Raw genomic sequence first — 26,256 nt, 5'->3', positions numbered from 1 at the left:
AGGGATTGTGTAAACCCTTGGCGTTGACTCATCATTGCAACTGTACTTTGCACTGCTGAGTGTCCTGATTACATCATGAACCTGTGGGAAACAGATTAAATGCAATCATGGGCCCAGTTAATTGAACCTTTAGGTGTCTCGAACCCTGTAAGGAGCAATCTTCCTTATTGGACCCTCTTTATGACCTTACCCCCCTTCCCTCTTCAAGCTGCTACTTAGTTGCCACACTTCTACTGTTCCCCTTAGCTTGACAATGTATTCTTTAAGATTCTGTAAACTTCACTGTGTACCAGGGTGGCCTGATATTTACGATTGGAATTTGTAATTGTATTTATATAGCGCTTACTACACACGATGAGGCGTCGTAATGCCCCATTAAAGACATGCTTTAAGAAAAGGTCGTATTAAAAATCTCGATTTGCGACAATGCGGAAGTTTTTTTTGGTGGCGGCGTCGAGGTGCTAGGGTGCATACTTGGAACTTGCTTTCAGTCCACGGAACTGAGAAACCGCTTGCTGAGAGAAGACCTTTGTGTGTTAATCCATTTCCTACCCCTGTGTATTAGTATTTTGCCACTGTACGTTTACAGCTGAAAACTTTCGATAGTTGTATTCAAAAGGGCGCAGTCTACCCGGCAGAAGTGTCAAGTGGCAGCATTTCACCAGCGGGATTAAAGCGGGATGCACTAGGGCCGCGCGGACTCTTCGCCCGCCGTCGGCGGCCTGCAAATTGTCGCTAGTGGGCGCTGTTGCCACGCACAAACAGTAAAGGCAAGCCGCGGCCGAGAGGACAAGTGGCGTGTGACGTCAGTGTCTGCCGCTGGGCTGTGACTCACCAGCAGGCTCTGGGGAAGGCGGGGATCCCGGTCTCATAGAGCTCCGCTCCACGGTGGTAATGTCTCCACTGCAAGAAATGGCCAGAGACCCCGGTAGGCAAGGAATCGAAGGCGCACGCTGCGTCCCTTCACAATTACGGTCCGACACTAAAAGGCTGGTGGGAGGTGGGGAATGATAAAGCACCACACAGACGCTGTACAGAGCGCACCATTCTGTGCAAGCAACCAGAATACGTCCAATGTACATGCACGAGCAAAGTACACGTCATCGCGCCAAGCTAAACAGGGCCGTCGCGTGTACATTTGCAAAACAGACACAGGATAGACACGCTGCACCAGGCGCGCAACACCCATTGGACTCACAGGGCTCCAGCCCCCCCCCGTCGTGTGCGGCAGCCCGGGATGAGACACCTTCCCGGGCAAAAAAGCAGACGCACCCGAGCACTTCACAGGTCTTTAAAAGACCATTTGAATGTTAATGAGGCCTCGCTGTTGTTTCACCCCTTCTAAGAGCCCCTGCAGCTCCACTCTGCCTATTGCTTAAAGTTCAGCCCCCCCCGAAATTTTTGCTCAGCCCCCCCCGAAATTTGGCTCTAGTTGCGCCTCTGCGCTGCACAGACCATGCAGTTATGTCACGATAGTATTAACACCACAAAATACAGTTCACTGTATAAACTAAACATACTTCTCAAGCTTAATTGAAGAATTCGACCCTCCCTAGACTCTTCTTCCCATCCAAATAAACCATATGTCCCTAATGCATTTAATGTGCTCACACTACCCTACCTGGAAACCTTCTTTACTCAAAAAGTGTTCACCTTAAGTGATTTCAATGGACTCAGCACGGATAAGCATCTAACATCACCATCTTCAGAAGTACCGCTAACCACATGCATGTCCACGGGCACACAAAGTACACACAGACATACAAAATACATGCAACACACACACAAAATAGATATATTAAATGTACAAAGATAGAAGACTGAAACAGTATACAGAAATACAGAGTGTTCACAAAAGCACAAAATCAATCAATCAATCAGGGTACTTGTAAAGCGCGCTACTTACCCGTGAGGGTCTCAAGGCGCTGTGGGGGGGTGGGGGGGGGGGTGCCCCTACTGCTCGAAGAGCCAGGTCTTGAGGAGTCTTCTGAAGGCGAGTAGGTCTTGGGTCTGTCGTAGGTGGGTTGGGAGGGTGTTCCAGGTCTTGGCGGCGAGGTAGGAGAAGGATCTGCCGCCGGCGGTCGTACGTTGGATGCGGGGGACAGCTGCGAGGGCGAGGCTGGCGGAGCGGAGCTGGCGGGTGGGTGGGGTGTAGAAGCTGAGTCTGCTGTTCAGGTAGGCTGAATCATAATAGGCGCACAGGTACAGAGCATACGCACAAAAATACAAAGTATACACTGACATGAAAAGAACACACAAATCTAGCATACATAAGTCTTCTAACAAAGTATACCTGAACATACAAATGACACAATGTAATACACAGTACTCACGATGGTACAAAATCCTGAAACACAAAGAACGGATATACAAACAAAATGTACAAAGTGGCACAAGCCAGTAGCTTAGAGAATGTCAAGTCATCGATACAAAACCCATGTGGGTTCTCTAAATGACCACCGAATAAGACCTGCTGGATGAATGAGCCTATTTTTTTAAAACATAACATTTTATATCATTCAGATAAAAGATGCTACAAATGGTACATGTTCTTCATGTTAATGCTGCACATTAGAAAATGTTACCAGGATAAACAATTGCACTTATCACGAAAACAATCGGGAGACGTCTCTGCCTATAAAAACAGGGACTGTTATCTGAAAAACTAAAAGGGCTCAAGCTAAGCCCATAAAAGTTTGGCAATCTGCACAAGAGAGGACTCGCATACGAAATGCACCATCACACAGGAAGGCCACTGGTCTGGACAAACCAGAACTCGTGTCTTGTGAAGAGGCCTGACCGCAGACATAACCCATGGCAATGTTAAACACAGAATACACATTGCAAACACGCATTCAGAAATAAGAATATACAGCACGTGCTGCCTATGAAAATACAAGGGAGCCGCTGCCATACTGCAAGACACTATGAAGATGCCAGCATCTCAGGACTGAACACTCCCCGTGAAGATTTGACAACTCTCCTTTACTAAGACATCCCTCACATTCTGGAATACCTTCATTTGTTCAGGCCTCGTACACCAGATGAAAACCTAATGTTAATGGAAATTGGCAATACTAACATGTAGGTCGGATATCACTCGTGCTGGTTACATTTCAGATGGTTTTAAAGTACAATTTCCCAAATGGACCGCATTAGAAGGTGCATCTGGATAAAAAATACCAGTAAATCCCCAATCTGTTGGCAATTTTCTATCTTCAAAACATTCTGCTCAATGCACACCTGTTGTCGACTGTTGGACACAGGCCTTCTCCCTGAGCCACAAGACTTGCCCTTCCTGGCCTAGGCCTCTTTTGACCCATGTTTTGACTCTCACTGAAAAAAATAACACATGCTAATAGAATGGCAAGAGAATAAAAATCACTTTGTAGCATGCCCAGTCCAAACGGTCTTATGGGACAATTCTTCACCCACCATTCCTCCCAGAAATTGTAAAATCCAGACAAACTACATTGCATGTAAAGAATTTCAGCGGAAATTAATGGCAAATATTTTAGCCAAATATACTGGTAGTTGTCGAGCTCAGCTTTAATTTAAAATAATACAAGCAGGTAAGTTTAAGCGAGACCTAAAAAAAAGTACATTTCCAAAATAGATGCGCTTGTTCTCTTAAAAAGACTTTAGTCGGAGTTCTGGGATTCTGCAATTAAATGGATCATTGTTGCCCATGTATATTTCTCGCATATTGCCACGGGTGCATAGATACATTACAGGAAGTTTCCACCTGACATTCGAAAAATATCTCACTGCTTTCTGACTGACGAAAGGGCGTCATTACACTGCACAATGGGGAGCGATAGCAGCTTCAAAATATATTCACAAGAAGTTAAAAAACACAAGGCCCTCAATCTCAGAAGCAGTCTTTTCAAGTTGTCTTGCTTTCCTTTCTTTATCTTTAGGATTTTGAGGTCAAAAAGAGTGAAAATGCAGAGGTAAACATTGAAGTAAGTGTGTGGTTTTTTAAACAGAGAATGTGTATCATCTCAGACAAAAGGCCTTCACGCATGGCTCAAACTAAATGTCACTGCTGAAGGGTACAGCTTGACAGGTCTGAAGCATGTAAACGTTCTGTGGCAAACAAGAGTTCCTCGGAGAAGATTTGCCCTAACCTGTAGACGTGTCAAATGTAAGACATCGTGCCTCGAGCAGTATTTATGTTCGAGGATGCCTGGTGTCCTGGTTTGGGAAAGTTCATACTATTTGTGGACGGAAAACGTACCCTTGTGTTTGCCATTTCATAAAATGTCTCGAATGTTACCCTCTTACGCTCCCATGACATTGCAGATATTCTTCTCACGTTCTGGGCATGTAAATGTTGGTACCGGTCACTATCATTTCATTTAAAGTGTCAAATAGTTTAAAAAATGCATGCAAAAAAAGGGCCTGCAACATCCACAATCACCCTGGACGGGCACAGCAGCCATTTGTACTACTTAACATCAGGAACCTCCCATAAAAATATTGTCAGCAGAAAAGTGAAAAATGTAGCAGTTCGAGTAAAGCCAGTAGTGTGCCTCCTGCATGTGATATGGGGATCCCACCCTTTAGAGACCAAGGGCGACTACATGTGCCTTGTGAAGTAACCAGGCGCTCACAGTCATAGCATAATGTCTGTTCGCATTTCCTTTCCAAGGAATGGAATAGAAATATCAGTACTGGAACGTGTGAAGAGAGTGGAAAACACCTCACAGTGCCTGCGCTCCGGCAGGAGTCCAGCTTCGAGCACGTAGTGTGAAGGCGGCACAGCCACGAGTTCTCCCGAACTTATTTGTTTGTTTTGTTTTAGCGGCTGTAGTGTACTTTTTCCTTAAATAAAAAGTAAGAGAGTGTGACTCGGGCCTGCTGTTGACAGTAAGGGTGAGGGAACCGACACCTGGGCTGTGAGGAGAGTGCATTACCCATGGCCTTTGAAGGCCTCCCAATCCACAAGGCGCTGTTTACCCGGGAGACCCTGCTGGGCCTTTCCCCTGTGTACACACCAGGACTGAGGCCTACTGCCTGGGAACACGGCTGTCACCATCCCGAGACTGAGTACAGCAACTGGCTGCATAGACCTCAACATTAACAACCCCAAAGCGAGCTACAAGACACTGACAGCACAAACTGGATTTTCACCTCACAAGCACAAGTCCAACAAAAGAACACATCCTACACCGCTCCAACACAAAACAACTCTATGTACGTGCCTATATAGACATACACACTATTAAAAGCCACAGGTACAGATTCTCAGCTACTGTCAGCATAAAGCCTTACGGCTCCCAAGGATGAACAACTCCCAGCCACGATCGGGATGCACAATATTCACACACACAAAGTCACTGCTGAATGAACCACTGCTAGCATACCTTTTAGATCCCTAATGGCAACAACTCCTACCTGCTAAATTACACACAACCCCCCTGGACACAATTTACAGCGCACACGTACACATATATCACAAACGGCAATGAAATAACTGACATTTTGGAGTAGATGTGAACATTTTTGAGTAAACAGGAGTAAAATGCCATTGTTCTTTAAGAACCAAGATGCACAAAAGGAAAATGCAAAAAAAATATTTCCAAAAAGTATGCACTACCATTACTATACCAGGAAATATGACAGGTTGGAATCCGATGTACAGTTCAGATGGCAACTTCTACCTACACAATACTGGAACACCACTCACCATGTTCAAGGAGTATTTATCTTGTTGCTTTCTCGTATATGTTCCAAACGTTTGTGCTCTTAACCAGGAAAAAGTAGTTATTATGTGTTCGCTTCGTTTTATGTGTGTGGATGTATACCTATAACTGTATGTATAGGCGTGTGAAAAGAGAAATTGTACCAAGGAGAGCACAATTTCCACCGCAAATAGTTAAGTTCAGCTGACAGCTACATACACTGGTAAAACACACGACAGCACTAAAAAAGTTACGATTGTGGCAGGCTGGTGCACAGTTCATGTAAACTGAATAATTGATTGCAATAAAAAAATGTACTTGCCAAGTCCCCTGGTTACAACTTTTATTAGCTAATGCAAGCAGGCTTTTACAAGGTGTAAGTGGATGTTATAAAACACGTCATGAGTATGTCTTATTTACGTGGGATAAAACGCTCGAACTTTGAACATTTTTACACTAAGAATTAAGTATTGCGTTTCCCAGTATTATAAATGTTTTATTTATCCAATGGTTGTATGTTAAAACGTCCGCATTTGACGATAGCCAAAACACATTGTCAAGACAACTGCTACCAAAATACAGAAATGACAAGCAATATGCGTGGTGACAAAAACACTTCCGAGAGTCTGATTTGAACTGCTTTCATAGTCTTCGCTTCTGTTTTTTAATCCAAGTAGTTTTCTCACCACAGTCGTTACATGGGTGTTAGCTATGCTATGGAAAGTTACGTTAGCTCATTATTTATTTGAATAGCACGAAACAGCTAGGCACTATATAAAAATGATATAACTCCTAAGACTATGTAAGAACAGCACTAGAGGAACAGCGACCTCTTACTAAAGGTGCAATTGTGCGCATACTCGGCCCACTTAGCCTCGGCCTAGAGTTGGAATGCTGTCGCCGCCCGGCCGGGTGCACGCCGACTGTCCGCCTTGGGTGAACTGTGATGTTGGTGCCTGACTGCCTGTTCTTCCACTGGATCGGTAAAGTGCAAGGTTACCACTGTCCCCAAAGTAGACAGACAGAGTGCAGCAAACAGGCATGGAGGCGGTGAGCTCCGGGGCGTCCATTGGTTTACGGACCCCGGACCCGTCTCCCCGCTCCCAGCTATTGCCACCTCAGAAGCCAGACTGAGCCAGCTTGTGTCGTTACCTGCCTTCGCCGACGCTTCGACGTTGACTGGCAGTCGTATTGTCCAATGACAATGCGTGCCGTCTACAGCAGCCAATGAGAGGCCAGCGGAGGGCGGCGGGGGGGCTGAGTTTATATGCCTGGTGACTGAGCGAGCGGGGCGGTGTTTTGGGATCTGGTGAAGGCGAGAGGAGCGCGAGCGGGAGCGGGGCAGAGAGAGCAGGGACGCGGCACTGAGCACAGGCGGCGCTGTGTACTCTTAGCACCGGCCAGCCGCACCGTGCCCTAGTCCACTGGATCTGACCAACCCAGTGCTCTCCGCGGGTCCGACGCTTGCTTTTTCCTGGAATCTCCGTCTGTCAGGACTGAACCCCGAGGAGTTTGGGGGACCTCGGCTAAACCTCCCTCCCTCTGGGATTAAGAGCGTCGAGAGCCTGGGAGGATCACTGGCAGCAGCAGCACAGGATCGCTAGGACCCCCTCCGGGGCAGAGGATATTCTCCGAGTCCACAGGGACATCAGAGGATCCCCTCGGGGGCAGCAGGATCCCCAGCGGAGTCCGCGGGAGAGGACCGTCCCGGACCCGGCAGGAGCCGCCGCGCCCATGGCTGCGCGCAAGGAGTTATTCTGGAGAGGCTGCGGGGCACTTTTCATGGTTTTGTGTCGGACTGCGCTCTCCACTTCAATTGTCTTGGATCCCATCTACTGGAACTCGTCCAACCCCAAGTAAGTGCCGCCGCCCTCTGGCGCAGGTGGGGTCTGCGCTCGGGTAGACCCCCGAGCTCCGTGCGCCTCCGCCCGGTGCGTGTCTGCGTGCAGCGAGTTGCATACTGTGTTCACTGCTGGTGCACGCTGTTCAAGACCACCTCGCCTGTGGGCCTTCTGCGCCTCTCATTAGGTCGCATGCTTGACCCCTTCACTCTAAACCCCCTCCCCACCCCCCCCCCCCCACCCGTTGATGTGCTTGCTGTTCTCTGAGAGTGGCTTCTGCCCTCTGTCTTGGAGTCATTTGAAGACCTGGTCTGGTTTCGGAGCTAGTTGTCACTTTCCTTATTATGAGTGAGTGTCTCTGGTATGATGGTGTCTGTTTTAGGGGCTCCAGGCTTCCCGTCTGCTCCGAGGTTCCAGTTGCTTTCTTTGCCGGTGTGTGGGAGTGTATCCCGGTATCAAGGGCCCGGTTGCGCGCTGCGTGCTCTTTCAGAATGACCCGACTCCAGGTCCTCTCGTTTGGCAGTTCGAGCAGGTGGATAGTTTCACACTCTGGGAGGCGGTGCGTAGACATCGCTGTTATGTGGCTGTAATGTAAGATGGCTCTGGGCCGCAGGGAAGAAAGATGGTAGGGGAAGACCGAGGCAGGGCTAATGCTTCGGGTGTTTGTTGACAGGGTGTCCTCATATGTGAGCTCTCGGCCCTAGGCTTTGCATGACCACCTCCACCCACCCCCGGAGAATGGCGCAACCAAACAACAGCCCCTGCGTCAGGCAAATCGTAACCTTTGCATTTTTTTAATTACCAGAATCACGGAGAATTTTGGTTTCTGGTCTGTCAATAAGATATTTTCAGTGGCTCAAGTTCAGCACCTCATCCCCTTGATCTGTTTCATGTGTCCTGGACCCCCATAGTGTGCCATGCTCAAGTGGAATTATGCGTGTGTTGGGAGGCGGGCATGTAAAAGTGTCCGTAGCGAGACCCGATAAAGGGTCTGCAGTGAGTAGCTGACGGGGGTCCGTGGAGAGCCCTGAGAGAGGGTCTGTGGTGAGTACCTCAGAAAGGGTCTGCGGCAAGCCCTGTTATGTTATATAGTCAGCCTCGAGGGAGGGTCTGCACTGTGTATTTCATTAAGTCTGCGGAGAGCCCTGCTTGGTATGTAGTCGGCCCCGAGGGAGGGTCTCCTGCCAGCTTCTCTTGAGAGGGTGACTGGTCAGGGGTGAGAGAAGGTATTCTTAGATCCACACTGCGAAACTACTCTGGTGAGTTCAGTGAGGTTGCCTACAGGAAGCCAAAATGAGGCGGGATTTAGGGAAAGAGGGGAGTTCAGTGAGCTCGGCGAAAGGGTCTGCCGGGAGTCACACTGCGAGCTCAGGTTGAGGGTGAGTTACACCACGAGGGCCGTGAGCGGGCGTGCCAACGGGCACTAATGGGCGGCTCATCTCCTAGCTCCTTGGGCCTGCTACTGCATAAAACCATAGATCACAGTTTCCGGGCTACATACGGCTCTGTGGCCTAAGATGCGGCTTAATACTTTCTACTAGAGGGTATAATGCACGCCAACGTTGTCTCCCTCGCAGGCGTTAATTTACAACGCCTCAGGGCCTCGGAGCAGTGGCATTTATAAGCCACCGATACCTCCCGCATTCAGTGGTGCCCCCCCCCCCCCCCGGTAAATATGAAGAGACCCCCTTAGTCTTCCGTTTCTCATAGACTTTCATTGACTTTGGGCTAAAATCTACCCCCCCCCCCCCACCTTCTCCCACTTCCCCTAAAGGTTTGAAGGCCGCGAATGGTTGCCCTACCGGCAGCGCCGCAAGGACTTGCGTTACTCCCGTGCCCACCCTCGTTTTTATCACTCCCAAAACACCCTCTGCCTTATAAACGACTTAAAGAAATCACTTTGGATCGTAAATATGACGAATGAAAACATCTAATTATTACTCGATGAAAACAAAATCTAATTATTGTTCTCCGTTTAGAATCCTCCCGACTACATAATCCAAACAGATTGTTAAATTGCAGTGAATCCTTGGTTAGTCTGTGCAGTGGTGCGCCGCCTGTGTATCTGACTGTTTCTCTAGCTATATCGGTAGCTGTGAATACCTAACATAACCACGAACCCACTGATTCAGTAAATGTGACGTCACCCCACGGACATAGTCATTTTTTAGACCTGGGAATCTTGAGAGTTTGTCTGGGGCCGGATTGCGTGTCTTGCAACATGCACACAGTTCTCTGCAGCCAGGGCATTGACCCACAGAACTATCTTGTTTGTGGTGGATACCAGTCGGCGGGCATACATTACTTGCAGGCCGGACAAGTGGGCTTCTGGTGTCTTCGCCCACCGGTGGGTTCCTCCTTAAGGACGACACGTTGGCTGCAGGCGGTGGGTGAGCCCGCTTCTTGAGTCAGGGAGGTGCGCGCTTCTGTGATTCGGTGAAAGGCAGATCATAAGAAAGCGGGTGGGTCGGGAAACCAGACAGGTTTGGCCTGCCTCTGGGAGTGTGGATGGCAGGCTGGAACACAACCCCCACCCCGCACACACCCGCAGCCCGTGGAGGCATCGCTGCCGGCTACCGCACACCGAGAGCGCACAGGAGATCCAATTGTTACAGCATCTCACTTTCAGACAAGTGAATCCTTGCATTATAACACAGCCCAGCATCTCGGAACACCCGGGAAGGTGCTTTCGGAATTCGAAGGAGATGAACTCTATCTGTCATATTACCGTTTATGATGACTAATACAGGGGACAGAGATTGGAAAAGCTCATACATAGCACCACATTTTTCTAAAACAAGAAGGACTCTCCTTTCTAAATAGGGTTGGTGTGCATACATGTTAGCCCTTCTACTCTCATTGCCAGGTATGTGTCTGCTTGTGCAGTATGGTGGCTCTGGAAGGAATGAAGTGCCTTATTGGGGGTTTCTCTTTCCCTCTCCGTATTTTACCTCAAAGGGACAGAGGTTTGCAGTTTGTTTCGACCTGCGATTAAATGCTCACAAATTGGATACTTCCTGCCCGGGTTAAACGAGAGGTACATTCGAGATGCGTCATGAACATGCACTGATGACATGAGATCTGAAGAAGCCTGGATATTCGCATCTGGCTTTTTTGTCCGGTAGGGGTCGCTATTCGAATACACAAAGACATTTCAGCCTCCTTAACCAACTGAAAGCTTCCCAGCTGAAGTGGACACCCCCAGTAAACAGTACGTCCATTTATATCGACATCACAGGCCAATACTACCCAAGTCGCTCTTTGGACTTTCATGTACGTCTCAGTCATTGGTTGAAGTGCTACCACAAGTTACAAAGACGTTTTTATCTAATAGTCTTTTTTCCAAATTCAATATTGGGATTTAGCCAGTCAGGGATGTTGTTTTTCTCTGATTAATTGAAACGTACTCTGTGCTGTGGACAGCACACCCTTAAAGTAAATCAATGTTGCTGGTTCCGGTGATGAATGAGTTTCTATGCGGTGGGACTGGCGATTCATCATCATGGGTTGGGTTTGGTAGGAGGTGCACTCTTGCAAGGACTGGGTGAACCTTGACTCACCAGCTCACAGTGGTTTGAGCTTCGTGCTCTCGCTTCCTGTTTTAAGAATTGCTTGAATCAGATAGCGCTTCTAAGCAGGCACACTATGTACCAGGCCTGCTTCCTACTGAGAGGTGCAAGTGTGGCCCTATTCAAAGCACTGGCTTGCAAGCGGTAGCTATTTTAAAATGTACATCAGCAATGCTGAGAAATTAAGGTCGTTTCCGAATTAGAGTATGAAAGTCTTGCAGAAAAATGTCTTATCTGGTATGTAATGTGCAACCCCCCTGATAAGTTATAGTACTGCCCCCTTGTACGCAAACCAGCAGCCTTGTTGGGAAGTGCTGCAACAGTCCCATTGAAGCATTAATGTTCATTTAAAAGGACATCAGCCTTGTTAAGAAATACTGGTATTGTCCCATTAAAGGCGCATCAGACCAGATGTCAGGCCCAGCCAATGACCCTTTAAAGGTACAGCAACACAATTGAGAAGTAGAGGTACTGGCCCTTCAAACTTACAGGAGCCCCGATGGCCACTGCAGTTAAATTCACGTTAAAAGTAAGGCCGCTCTGTTGAGAAGTACAGACACTCCCAGTAAGGGCACAGAAGCCCCTACATTTTAGTACTATAGACATTGTCCCATTGAAAGTAAAAGACGGGCGGCAGCACTGGGGGGTACCGGAACTGCCCCTGTAAAGGTTCACCAGTCATGGTGAGAAGTTTCATGACAATTCCTAGGCTCAGTTAAATTAAGGCTCTCCAGGACTTCTCCATTCACATCTTCCATTTATGTGAACAAATGCCTAAGCCACGTTCCAACATTGACGAGTGAAAATGGCTGCCATTTTGAAACTTTGTTCACATCTTTGTACTGCCACACCAAAGATGTCGAATAGTTTTTTTTAAAAATGCATATGATATGCTGTAAGTAGCAGCTTTCTCTAAGGTAGCATTTGATTTATGTTGTGGTGGGACAAATCAGCACCACTCCAATATACAACTCTTGACTCTCCATTCTTCTACCATAACCAGTCCTTAATTCTGGCCATATGTCCCCAGTGGACCGTCGGATCATTAACCCAGAGCCGAGCATTTTTCTAATTGAAAAAACGATGTTGGACCTATAACTAAACATAAACACATTTTCCTTCACACTCTTGTCCCTAAAACACAATACGTAATTGAGAAATTATTGTTTTTCGGATAACCCCGTTTCCCTCTATTGAGGCTTCACTGCTTCAAAAGCTAGGCGAAAATATTTGCTTGTCCTGTTTCTCTATGACCTAACTATGTGTTCACATTCTGTTTGTGTACAAACTCCAGAAACCCCACCGCCCCCCATAAAATCTGCTTTAGACGTTTTGTGTTTTTCTGATTGGAGGGTGCCTCCCCATTTCTAGCCCTATTTTAGTCTGTCGAAATTAGCATAAACTGAATTAGTTTGCAGATCACCTGCGACTTTAGCAAGCCTATTATTCTTTGACTTAACCCAAGGCCAAATATGACCAGCAGATATATTTGTGCCAGGGCTAGACCATGTTAAACAAATTTGTCGAGGGAAAATGTGCCTTTGTGTCCCAGTGGTTTGTCAGAAAATGCTCAAAAAACCTTCCAGTCTCTAGCTCTGTTTAAACAAACTGCACAGAGGCCTAACTCAACCCCTGCCCCATCATTGTCTCCCAGGCGCTCGTTTGTGGAGATCAACAAATGCACATTCAGTGCAGGCTGAAAGGGCCCCTTGAACTCTGCTCTGTAGTGTGCGTTTGGGTTAATCATGTCGGCTTGAGTATAGAAGGGGAAGAAGGACTGCGCGCCAGGGGTGGACGTGTTAGTGCGCACCAGGCGCATTCCTGCCATTTTGGCAGCATGATGGACGGTGGCTGTGGACAGCCCGAGCCACGGGGCGCTGAAAAAAGCTGCGGACAGTGATGAAATGACTTTATGAGCTAATGCTAGTGGAAATGTTCCTTGCTCGTAGTTGCGTCTTTCAACTGTTTTCTGATGTCACGATTTGCGTGTTTATGTCAGAAGATAATGATGATTATGTAATAATAGTAGTATTTTTTCATATAGCACTTTAATCCCCAAACCAAAGTTCAAGCGCTATAAATAACGGGCGGTAATGTTACCTAATTTAATGGTGAGGTTTCCATCGGTATTTTAATTTGGTTTCCGAGCGTGTCATCCATTTTCTAGCTCTTAAGTACATGTCCCAAAAACTACATTGCGTAGCTGGATGGTGGCGAAAACATATTATACATGACTTGTGTCTATGCTTCCCTCTCACCTTGGTGGGGGCGTGGGGTGATGGGCCTAAATCTGGCGGTAGATTTGGCTGTCGACCTTAGGCACTTCGATCTGACAAGCAGCACAGCGTTGACCCCCAGAAGCCTCGTCTTCAGGGGCTCAAGGGGGCCTGGTGTGCGGTCGCAGGCTTCGCTTTTTATTGTTTCAGACACTCGACATGGTCCCCGGGGAGAACGGGCTTGAGCCCTGCCTCTGTGTGAGAATTCATCACACAATATTTAACTGCAGAGCTGAGAGCAGGACCGAGGGCATTATCTGCGTAGGGCAAGGGGTAGAATGGCCTAGATGAGCCTTTTCAAGGCCTTGGGCCTGAAGCAGTTTAGTCGAGGCCTGTCTACTTGTTAAACCCAGCTTGCTGTGTGCCCTCTCATGCTAGAGTTGGCACTGACAGTGTAGCGGACTCCATGTTGAAGGGCTTCCATGTATGCATATTAACTTCGACATCTAATGTACAGTGGGTGATTACAATTCTTTAATGTTACCGTCTGTCACCCTCACACTCATTGGTAGCTGCCACATCACCCTCAGGCCCTCTCACCACGCAGCCATATTTTACCAACAATATACCTCTATTAATGACATAGGCCATTTGAATACTGCACACCATGGACCGAACCCCCCTGTTGGAACTTAAAACAGTTGTTCGCCAAATGGCTATCGCCGGGATGCTTTTAAGTTTATCCCAGTTTTTATATCCTGAAATGTATTAAAAAACCTGAATAATTCCATTAAGGTTTGTTTCAACAAGGCAGTGTTTGGTTTGATTACGAGAAGGACCTGAACTATGCCACTCTTTCCACAGAGTAAAAGTAAGATAACATGCCACGGCTTCTACTACGGTTGTGCCTTGACACTAATAGAATCTTTACAGGCCCGAAGGAAGGTTCTTGTGTCCTTAAACCCAACCTCGCAGCTCATAGGTGCTTATAGCAATTTAGAAGAGAGACCGTCTGAGAAAAATGGTGATTAAAATGTTTGTGTGCGCCTGATCCCAGCTGTTCTCTGGCTGCTGACAGAAAGGGAACCTGTTTTTCATGTCATTTATCATACTTCCACATAGATTTTGCGTATGAGGTTACCCTTTGTGCGCCGTTGTGGGGGGAATTAAATAGAAGTGTTCAAGTGTTTAAAATATTTTGATTAAAATATGCGCAACCAGAGAGCTATAGGCTTCTGGCCAAGACTTAATTCTTTCATTGAAAGCGGTGTTTTTTTCCCCTCTTGCTTTCTCTCGACTGCTGTATGAAAAGAGAGGACTCATGGCAAAGGGGGAACAGTATAAGAACAGCTTGGAAAAACTCCTGTGGCTTCATTGTGCATAGAAAGGCCGAGGGGACAAAGACGGGGGTAATTCGGCCCTTCTCCCATGATGAGAAATGTAAAGCGCTGACGCCGATGCCCTGTTTAACTTGTTTAATTCCCATTTTTTTTTAAAAGAAAAAAGAACTCGCTCTGTGCCAGCCGTGTGAACCCCGAAGATGTCTTTGGTAATCCATTTTGTAGCTCCCAATCGAAAAACAAAGTGAAGCAGGGGGAAAAAAGGAGGCCTGACACAATTTGCTTTTTATTTTTAGGCAAATGAAGGCCGGTCATAGTTAATAAGGGGATTACAAGGCGGGCCCGGTCTTTACAGATGTAATGTAAATCGAGGCCAGAGCATAAAGACAGCGATCCCCTTTGATTGAGGCTTGTGAGAGGAGCGAGCAAACGGTAATCTGATTGTAGGCCAATAAAAACACCATTTTCTGTCTTTCACGTGAAAATAATGTGGTAAATCCTTGCTCTGCAAGTGGATGTAAAGGGACGATGCCATGGCAACGTATAGATTAGCTTGATGTTATAGATGACAGTTTCTGAATAAGGGGGTGGGGGCGGGGGGTTGCAACCATAAGGGCCCTGCTTGAGGCTGTTGGAAATTATGTGAGCACGAAACAAAATTTGGGGGGCTGGATTAGAGAACATGAATAGGGGTCTGTCTGTGGGAAGGCAGCAAAGAAAAGCCGCTCAGTCCTTGCTCACTGGCATTGTTATAACAGGACCAAGGTGGCTTTCATTACTACTTTTTCTGTTCTGGCTGATTAATATATTTGAGCTGGTGGTTGTCCTGTAGGGGTAGAAGAGCCCTTTCGCCACCCCCTTTTTTTCTCTCCAACTCTTGGCCCTGGGGCTTCAGCACAGCCCCCTGTGGATTAACTACCCTCAGATCCAGTGTATTTTCTCTGTACTGGGAAGGGAGGGGAGCCTGGAGAGAAAAGGAGTGATGGGCAGGACACGAGTGACCTTAAAAGGAAAGATTTTTTATTGATTTTTTATTTCAGCCATACTTTTTGATTATTTATCACCCATTAGTGTCATAGCCGACTAGTGGTACTTTCACCCCAGTTGTCCTCTAGGCCTAACACAACACAGTGCTTTCTCAGTTTCTGCAGCAAAACTACACTAGGGCCTAATGTTTACTTAGTATCCAGGTTTGGCTTCAATATAGGGGACCACGTCGAATACCACGATAATCGTAAGAACACCGTGCCAGTGTGTGATTGGTCGCGTTGCCCGCCTGGGGCTAGAGTGAGGGCATCGGCCTTCAGTTTTCCTTAGGGACCGACGGGCAAACTGTCTACCGGTCTACCCGTTTTGCAAATGCTTGACGTTTTGAAAACTAGTCTGAGGGATGGAGTGCCGACTCGTGGCCCTATCGACTTCCTGTCCGTACTTCCTGTGTATGAAATCTCGAAATCCTTGACGTGATTCGAATACGCCACTGGCAGGGTTGCCAAGATCAGAAGCCAGTGTATGGGCAGGCCAGGGCACCGAATGCACTCACGGATTGGAAGAATGGATAGCAGAGTAGAAGACAGTAGTTTGCACGAAAATAATCGACGTATTCGTGGCAGCCCCCCCTTCCTTTCTGTGTCTGCCTCTCACATGATTCAGTCTACACATTGACACCTTCTGAGATATAAAAAAAACACAAGGCCTGCGTGCCACACTGCTGTTTATAGTGCTGCACTCCAGTCGGTAGGAAGCTAGATTTGCAGTGAGGCCTACCGGTAGGCCGCGCCTTCACCTGAACTGAATGAAACCTGCGAGGCCACATTCTAGCAGGTCACACAGCAGCAATACAGATGCTCTGGCGCGCGTGCATAACGCTGAATTTCGATTACACTCAATCACAAGTTAATAGCTAAGAAGCAAGAACAGGCTCTCTGTGGGGAACATATGAATAATCTTCGCTAATACGCACCAGCCACTGAGATGTGAAGGCAGACATGTTCCCTGCGCTCTGTCAGGGCTGCAGTCATTCGGGTGGTGTCAGCTGCGGAAATACCCCCAGTTCCCCAGCACAGGGCTCCAGCAGGCCCTCTTGTTGGAGGATAGGTGACCAGTTGAACTGCCTTGCACATTATGGCTTTAATTACTTTAACCCCGGTTTTCATGTGGAAAGCTCGAGGCCAGGCCGCCCGGCCTTTCTTCCTTTGTCATAGGCCTGCTATAAATATGCACCAGCCCTGCATTTGAAAAGCTGGAGGAGGCTGCAAGCTTGCCCACCATTTACCATGCTCTGTTCCCCCTGCTAACAAGCAAAATACTTTAGCTGAATAGCCCATTAGCAATCATTGTCACATGCAGAATGCAAGGTGCTGGGATGTGACCAGCCTACAGATCCCAGAAGGTTGCCCTGGGGAGGGAACAGGGGGCGAAGAATCCACCCCCAAAGAAATGGGCCTCCACATTTAGATTTGTGAAGACCCGCGCTCCACAGTGCACACAGCGTATGCAAAACTAGCACGGATAAATAGGAGAGATTATGGTGATTTCATCGTGGACACAGTCATGAGGTAGTTTAGCAAATTCGCACCCAGAAGTGCTTATGTAACCATCTGATCACAAGTTGGGTTCCCACGACACGGTATTTCATCCTTCCAAGGTCGATACTGTGAGTAGCTTTGAGTTGGCTAATAGTGACGTCGTTGATATTCTATCACTATTTGCCAATTAAGTTGTTGTGGTTGATTAAATGCGGGGGTTGAAGACAAGATCTTGCTAACACTTCTTGCCATGGGAGAGAGAGAGAGAGAAACACACACACATCCACCACCCCAATGCATACATTTAATCCAACAATATAGCAAGGAACAAAGCGAAATCTGTGCCCCACCCACCTGATTTTTTTATATCCTTGTTTCTGGCGGAAATACTTCGAGGTGTTGATTATAGTTCCATGCATCATTATTTTTTTTATGAAAGAGTACTTTATTTTGTTTCGGGTTTTGTTTTCATTGTGTGCCAAAACCGTGGAGCTCGCACAAGAAGAACACACTGTTCGGCAATGTTAAAGCGGCCTCGTGTCAGTACATGTTAAGGTAAAACATAACTTTTTTTTCATGTTGAGGAGGAGCCCACAGTTTCCGGTTCCAGCTCATAAACTTGTATAATGTAGATTTGATCGTCAGTCCCGCAGTGGCTGGCAGGATAGGCTGGGAATGATTCTGCTCCCTCATATTGTGCAACGTTACAAAAAATGAGTCTGTGGTGCATTACGAAGAGTGCCTGAAATGAACACATGCTGTTTACACAAGGGCCTTTCCCAAAGGGGTGTACCGGCAAGTCGTACCGAAAAGCTGCACATTTCGATGTGCATGACGGGACACACTGTCGAGGAAAATAACAAAAATAAATTATCGACAGGGAAGGAAGTCTAGAATTTCTGTACCTAACTTCACGTATATGTACATGTGCAATGGCGATATATAAATATAGGAATAGTAGACCTATTCATCTATACTTCCTTATACGCACTTACCTTTCGATCATTTGTCCCTCGATATTCTCGTACCTCGATATTCTGTGGATCGATATTCAGTAGTGCAGGGTACATTTAATGGGACGTTACAGATTTTTGTCAACACTACTGTACCTTTTATGGTTTAATTGGTAATTCTCAGAAGGATTAGCTTTCCGTCTTTGGCATCATTGACTCGTCTCAGATGGGCTTCAATACTTGTAATATCTCTGTAAAACTTTCTCTCCTCAAGGCTGCTATTTGCATAGCAGGGTAGCAGCTCTTCCAGTTGTATGACGCTGCTGCTTGTAATCAGTACCTTTCTGCCCTTTGATAAGCCTTTCTAATCAGAACTGATAGTTTTACTGAACACAGGCGGAACACTTCCCAGCACAGCTTCCATGGTGCTGCACCTCTTGGAAGAACTCCACTACTGTTAGTGACGCTATGTTTTTAGAACATTCTTATGTTTTTACCCTGGCATCACTGGCACTTCTCAGTAAGACATCTGTGCCCTTTAAGTCACAGGCCCAGGATTTCTCAGCAGGGCTGCCTGACTTTTTTCCCATGACTAGGGCCTGCACTTTTCAGCAGATGCGGCCTACTTGGAATGGGAACAACTAGACAAGCCCCTGCAAGACTCGTATTTTATTATAATGAGGCAGTCCTGGTTCTTCACAATAGGATTTACTTAACTTTTAATGCGTCAGTGCTGGTCTTTTGCCGAGCTGCTATTTTTAAGCTACATTGATAACCGAGATCACCATACTTTGAGTGGCACAATGTTGGCGCTCCTAAGCATGCCAACGTATTTGGACAAGACAGATACCAGCACCTCGTAGCTACATTTCAGCTGTTTAAATGGAGCAGTACTGCCTACTCACGTGCCGTGGACTTCTAGGAGTCATTGGCGCATGCTCGTTTGCACAGCAGTGCAACAGATAGCGAAAATCTGTACTTCACGCAAAAGATAAAATTCTTTGTAATTGGTTCCTTGAGGTCTGATCAGCCCCTTTTTGAGTTTTCACTTCCTCAAAACAATCATTCCCCTTCCAAACGCTCCACGACATTTGTTATTAACGCCCTATGGTTGGCCTGTTGTAACTGAGCATATTATCAGTACATCCAGTCTGAAAATATTATAGAACCAACTGTCAGTGGACATCGCAGGAGCCCGTAAAAGAGCTCTGTAAACAGTTGTGCTTTTCTAAAGATGGACGAAAAGCATAAAAATGTACTGTGTACTTGTCTCTAAATGTATTGTCTTGTATTTCCTATCTATGGCAAGCAATTGAATCTTTATAGGTGTCTCTGGGAGCACAAAGTGAGGGGGGCGACATCTTTTTCTATGTCTGGCCAGAGTTAAATGTTTTTTTTGCATGCAGTGGCCTGCCAGCTTTGAGCTCGTCAAACCCCAGACAGCTCAAATTGAGGCCAAGCCTGTGTCTACAGCCAAATGGAATCCTGGCGGAAGGCCAGTGGATCCAATCCGTGCAACCCATCCGGCCTGTAATGTTCTGCAGGCTTCGAGTGGCTTGTACAAGAAATCTATGGAGCAGATGCTGTTGACTTATTTTTGGTTCAACACTGGTACCTCAACATGCTTAAGTACATCATTTTTGTTGCGTTCACTTTTTGCTCCTGCTTGCATAGTGCCTACTCCGCGTCCTAGACCCTGTAGTAACTGACCTCGATATCCTAACTTCAACCTTAATATTATGCATGCAATCTTGTTCGAAAGGAATTAGGTTTTTATTTTTAGTATTCCTCCAATTCATATCCACTTTTTAATGATCACTATGTTTTTCTCCCACCTTCTCTTTTCTTCAATTCCACCACAGAACACATTGCTTTTTGTTAACAATAAATCTAGGCGTTCCACATAAATCAAAACTTAAATGCAGTTAGTAAATGACCAATTGTTTTTTTATTTCAATTATCTTACATTTTGATGGGCTAATCTACTCTTTTTAATCTATTACAATGGTCTTTAAGCTGATTTTGGATGTAATGTGGCATGTTACACATTTGTTACACTCGTATCCTTTCTGCATGCATGCGACTTGCATTTGTGGTGATATTTGTAAATGATATGCTCTGTATTGCCAATTATGCTACCTGTGTCCTCAAGTCTAGACACAACGCCCTTATCACCTCCCTGGCAGAGAGCACTGTAATTACTATTTTCTCATTCCTAAGTTCCTGGCTGTTCAATACCTATGCAGAACTGACTTGCATTGCAGCTTTTCCTAAATTTCTGGCAAGCTTGATAGAAAAAGCCCTGAGGGCACAGAATCGCTCAATATAAAAGAAAGGTTAATTGTCTATAAGTTGAAAAGAGTCACTGCAATAATGAAAAGCTGGATTGCAACACAGTAGGCAGTATGTTTGCTAAGTAATAATTAATTAAGCTTGCGCTGTTCGAATGCTCGAGTTCATTAACATATTTTTCCCATTGTCAATATATGGACCCTGAATGTGGTCTGGGAAGGATTTTGCGCCTCTGCCTGACATAAGTTACAGATATTAGGGGTCGTTAGTCGCTCCTATTATAAAACGGGCCATTTTTCTCGACCAAGCTTCAATTTTTGCTGAGATTGGTTCAAAAGCCCTGGAGGAAGTGACTGAAAGTGTGTTGCTTCTTTGTAGACAACAAGCTTCGTACATAGGCCTCGCCTAGCCACTTCTGCATAATCAGACTGTCCACACCCTCTTTCACAGACAAGTGCTCGGGGGTGTTACTGGCAGCAAGATAGTACAGGCGCAACCACTCTGTACCTGGGGCCCAGTGAAGGTAGATATGGTATGGCTGGGACTCCTGAGCTCTGGTCGGACTGGAGAGTGTTGGAAAGGAAGTGATGCAGCATAACAAAGCATAAAGTGAAAAAAACCTGTTCCCATTATCAGCCCATTAGCATTGTTTTTTGATATATACACTCCTGCAACAGCCAGTACATTTAGGACATAGCAGCTGGTCCTGCTTAACCCAGACTGGGGTGTGGTCTGTAAGGTTGACTCCCATTTTTTTTTCTGGTTCTTTCTTTAGTTTACGGGACATTAACTGGTGGACGTCTCCTCAGGAAAATGTTGTGCTTTTACATTTTCAGCTCTTGCTGGCTGTGACCACACTCTAGCTGAAACAGGTTTCGGTTACACGGTGCGGATTCCTGGAAAATAAGCAGCCCCTCCTTTCTACTGGGCCTGAACCTTCTTTGAGAGTTTTCAACAGCCTTCTGTAAACACATATATAAAAGTTTTTTGTTTTTTTTGGGCGGGCGAGGGCACGGGCTGGGTGGGTAGAACCCAATTATTTTCTGTATTTTGTGTCCAGAAAATGTATGAAATGCTTTACTATCAGAGGGAGTCTTCTACCATTATGTGTTCAGTGGAGCACCGCTGTAGGCGGTGAAACTTAATATGGTAGTGACTTGTATGATAATTGTTGCATGACAGAGGGAAATGGATTAAGATTAAGTTCAAGTGTACACAACAGCACATGGGCTTTTTCAAGTCGATGTTGAGATTATTCATGGCAGGAAGGGGCCCCCAGTAGTTTTCTAGTCTTGAATTACATTTTTTTTGCAAGTACCCAGAGAATTTGGTGGAGGGTTTCTATGTGTTGATGCAAAGAGCTCTGATGAAGCTTGCATACAGACCCTGGAGAGTATGTATGCATGACTGTTTTCTTTTGTTCCCTTCCGTATATGTCCACAGCAGATAGACTAATAAGAGCCTAGAATGAAGCTAGCGCTCTACAACAAAGTAAGAGAAGGGAACTGATTAAAGTAGGCATTACTTAGAGACAGTCTGGAGCAGGCAGGTAGTTGAGCATTTCTTTGTGTGACAGTGGGCCAGCAAGACATACTCTAGCTGCATGTCTACTAAGACTTCGGTGGCTTCATGTCGGAGTCCCCTCTTCCAGCTTCTTAGTTCAGAAACTGTGGCTATCCTTGCTTTAGACAAGTCAGGAAGAAGCCTGCTCAACGTCAAAGATAAACTATCTATCCTTTTACCAACAAAAGAGCATTGAAAGGAGAGGCAGGAGGTCCTCCCCTTTGTTTTTCAACATTTCACAACCGCATATTGCAAGGCATCCATTTAGGATTTGCCGAAAGAGAACACCCCATTTTCTGACTAACAGAAGGGTCTGACACTATGCAAATGTCTCACGTTCAGCTTAAGGCAGTAGAAAGCGCCCACTTTATTTTTTAGCCGGCGTCGCTCTGGCTGGCTGACTTGTCTGGGCCTTTATATTTTTTAAGACCTTGAGGAGGGTTAAACCTACCTTAAAAAATCCTTTGGTTCCGCTTTTATGCACCACCTTCTTTTAAGACTGGACGTTCGTATGGCGTGTGTTGTATAGCTGAATAGATTCAGCCTACCCCTTAAACTGAGTTTCATAGAGTTTTCTTTCTTTCTGTCGGTCAGACGCGCACCTCGAAGTGCAATAGATTAAGCACATGTTGAGGTTAGCTCAGTGATCTTAATACTGTGGCCTCCTATGCCTTCTGGTTGGATATCTTTAAGTTGTCTTCACCTTTATGTACTTTATAATGTGATCACTTATTACATTCTCCATAGATGTTGATCCTGTGATGCTTAATCTCATAAATTATTTTCCGATGTCAACTTGTTGATTGTATATAATGGTTTTTTTCTTAAATTGCTTAGTCTTCACTTGTTATTCTTAAGTCTGATTACATTTCCTCTTCTACCTGTCAAAAATGCCCTTTCAGTATCTGCGGTCTAGTTAGTTCCAGGCTAATATTGTTGGAGTCATTTTTGTTCCAGTGCAGACCAAAGCATTGATGGATCACAGGGTCACAATCAGGTTTTGTAGCTTCTTTATGAGCTTGTAAGATGCGGGTTAGCAGTCATCTATGTCGGTGCTTTGGAAGAAAGACATCTGTGTGGCTTGGAATGCCTAGTTCGGGGTACCGGAGTGTGGAGTACTGCTACGGGTCAAGATGTGAGTCTCATCCACAGTAGACTGCATCATTTATCAAGAGGTGACTCGAGAGAGCAGCTCATTACAATGCACCTACTTCTAGCGCACAATGCCACCCATTCAGATCCTCCATAAATGCCTGTGCATTGTAGACAGGATGCCAGTCTCCGCACTGACCCCGCTCTCATTATTTGAAAGCACACTTGATCAGGAATGCATGCGATGTTGGATGCCCGCGAGAAGGGAAGTGAAGGCGGGACCTAGGAGCTACTGAACTGACACGTGTGTGTGTGTGTGTATGTGTCCTCCCTAAAGGTTGTAAACGGGAGGTCGCTGGATCTGCAACATCTTAGCCGTTGGGAATGCTACAAAAAATGGGAAATATGCATAGAGATTTTTTTTTTGATTTTTAAGATCAACGGGGACAAATGTTTTCATAATTTGTTTGGAAGAATTTCCCTGAGATGAAGTGTGTCCTTTGATGGCGAGCTCTTGAACTGTCTATTAATTGATGAACTAGAAGGCTTCCTTCCAAAGATCAAATATTTTAGTTAACATGCAGCGTATTAAAAAAACATCCTCTGATGTTCTTTTGCGAGGCCTTGTCTGAACACTGTTCTCGTGAACACGGGAATTTGATTTAGCAATTAATATCCGTACCTGGTGGCCTCCTTCAGCCAAAGAACAAGAGATTTCTACTTGGCCTTTAATATTTTAATGAGCCCGTAGGCCTGGCTGCGCACGAATGAGCTGGGATATGTAAGTCGGTTGTTTAAGGTTATTGCTCCTCGAAGGATGTTCATTAGAAATCTCTCTCTGCTGCTTCTCACAGTGATGATCCATCGAGGTGCATCTTTGATGAATCCCAAAGGCCGAGCGTGGTGCGTCTTTTGGGACTGTATTTATTAAACACAACTTTTAGCTAGAGGCATGAAGGAACGCCTCTTTGAAATATCTAATTTTCTCAAGCAATATCTTCACTGTTGTAAAGTTGTCATGTTGGATACAATTTTAGAAATATATCAATAAAATGTTAGAATTTACTGGCACGGAGCTGGTATGCACAGGTGTTAGGTTGGACTGCAGAGCCAGGGGGGTTGGAATGTAGAGACACAGAACTGGAATATAGAGGGACGGAGCTGGAATGCAGAGTCATGAGGTTGGAAGGCTGAGGCAGGAGGTTGGAATGCAGAGACATAGTTAAAATGCAGGGCGATGGGGTTAGGATGTAGAGGGATGGGGTTGGAATGCAGAGTGATGAGGTTGAAATGCATAGGCAGGGGGTTGGAATGTGGAGACACAGAGTTAGAATGCAGAAGGATGGGGTTAGGATGCAGAGGGACGGGGTTGGAATGCAGAGCCATGAGGTTGGAATGCAGGGGTAGGGAGTTAGAAAGCAGGGACACAGAATTAGAATGCAGAGGAATGAGGCTAGTATGAAGAGGTACGGGTTGGAGTGCAAAGTCATGAGCTTGGAATGAAGAGACAGAGAGTTGAAATGCAGAGAAAAGGAGTTAGAATGCAGAGGGACGAGTTTAGGATGCAGGGGCATAGCTATCGAATGTTGAGGCATGTGTTAGTATGCAGAGATTTGTGGGTAGCATGCACAGGGACAGGGTTGAAATGCAGAGGCATAAAGTTGGAATGCAAAGAAGAGGTTGGAATGCAGGACCATTTATTTATTTATCTATTTATGGTTTTTATATAGCGCCTGAATCACCTCATACAGGGTATCTCTGCGCTGAAGCAACCTACTGATCACCAAGAGAGTAGAATTAAAAAGGTTCTGTTTTCAGCAGTTTTACTGCAATCAAACCATGAGGTTTTATTGCAAAGATAGGCAGTTGGAATGCAGAGACATGGAGTTAGAATACTGAGGGACAGGGCTAGGGTGTATAGGGATATGGTTGGACTGTAGCGGAAGGGATTAGGAATGCAAAGACACACCATTAAAATGCAGAGGAACAGGGTGGGAACACAGAGCCATGAGTTTGGAATGCAGAGACATAGAGTTAGAAGGCAGAGGGAAGGGGTTAGAATGCAGGTGCATAGTCTTTTATGTTGAGCATGCATTAGTATGCAGAGATAAGTGATTAGCATGCATTGATATGAGTTCAAAGGGACAGGTTTGGAGTGCAGAGACTTGAGGTTGGAATGCAGAGGTATAGGGGTTGAAGTCACACATATGGTGTTTGAATGCAGAGAGAAAGTGTTAGAATGTAGAGGCACAGTGTTATAATGCTCCCCATACTAATTATACTACTTGGACACGATCACTAAAAAATGCCTAGACCCAGAAACAAAAGTATCTCAAGGGGTAAACTAATAGTTTGATTACATCTGTCTCCTTTAGACCAAAGCTCTCAATTCTGGCACTGAGTCAACAAAAAAGCCTTCTTTTTGTTGCTGAATCTCACTGTTTTAAGCCAAAATGTCTCTTGGGAGACAGTGACTGCAAGAGTGTGCTTGCTGATTTATAGTACTGGACTAAATGTGAATAGTCACTCGAGATAGTCTTTTTCAAACGTGCTTGTAGATCTGCTTTAGCAGCAAGAGTATGAGCTGGCAAAGAAAAGTAATGAAGCAAGAGTTTGCTCACTGTTGGCAGTGTTTTATGAAGTGAAACCATATGACAAGTATTTGGCCAATGCATAGTCATGCACAGCCATTCATAGTCCAACAGAGCTAGGCAGTAGTAAGAGGATTTCTGGAGATTGAACACAGAAAAAGAATTATCAAACCACAGGCCTTAATACTTTGATTCAAAACAGTGGCAGCCGATAAGTACAACTTATATGGGGGCGAGAGTGGAGGGGGCCACACTCACACATGCACACTCACTTACACCCATGCATTCATATTCAGACACGCGCACAGGCACTCATTCACTACTCTCACTCACAAATACACATACATTCACGCACACATCAAACTGTCAATAAAACAACATTTACCTTCTGCAGCTGTCGGGGAGAGAAGCCGCGGAGGTGCCAGGAGGGGTGAGACTACAGACTCCCCTCATTAGCTAACTTTAGGCCAGCCAATGGAACTGACGTGAGAAAACAGAATTTGCACCATTATGGGAGTGAAGTGAGTATTTTAGGTGGTTCACCTTTAAAAATGTCGCCAATAATGGGCCTGCAAATAAATCCA

At 45.8% G+C, this 26,256-nt stretch overlaps 1 protein-coding gene across 2 annotated transcripts in view; it reads left to right on the top strand.

Moving 5' to 3' along the window:
• Positions 1-6,975: 6,975 nt before the first annotated feature.
• The window catches only part of EFNB2 (ephrin B2), a 55,422-nt gene continuing 36,141 nt past the window's right edge, over positions 6,976-26,256 (top strand). For both annotated transcript variants that reach the window (XM_085622896.1, XM_085622895.1), the window contains exon 1: positions 6,976-7,543. In XM_085622896.1, coding sequence (XP_085479022.1) covers positions 7,422-7,543 — 122 coding nt within the window. In that variant the 5' untranslated portion in view covers positions 6,976-7,421. The remainder of the gene's footprint in view (positions 7,544-26,256) is intronic.

This window comes from Triturus cristatus, chromosome 8 (assembly GCF_964204655.1).
Source record: "Triturus cristatus chromosome 8, aTriCri1.1, whole genome shotgun sequence".
Classification (NCBI taxonomy): Eukaryota; Metazoa; Chordata; class Amphibia; order Caudata; family Salamandridae; genus Triturus; species Triturus cristatus.
This window is presented reverse-complemented; position numbering and strand designations above follow the sequence as displayed.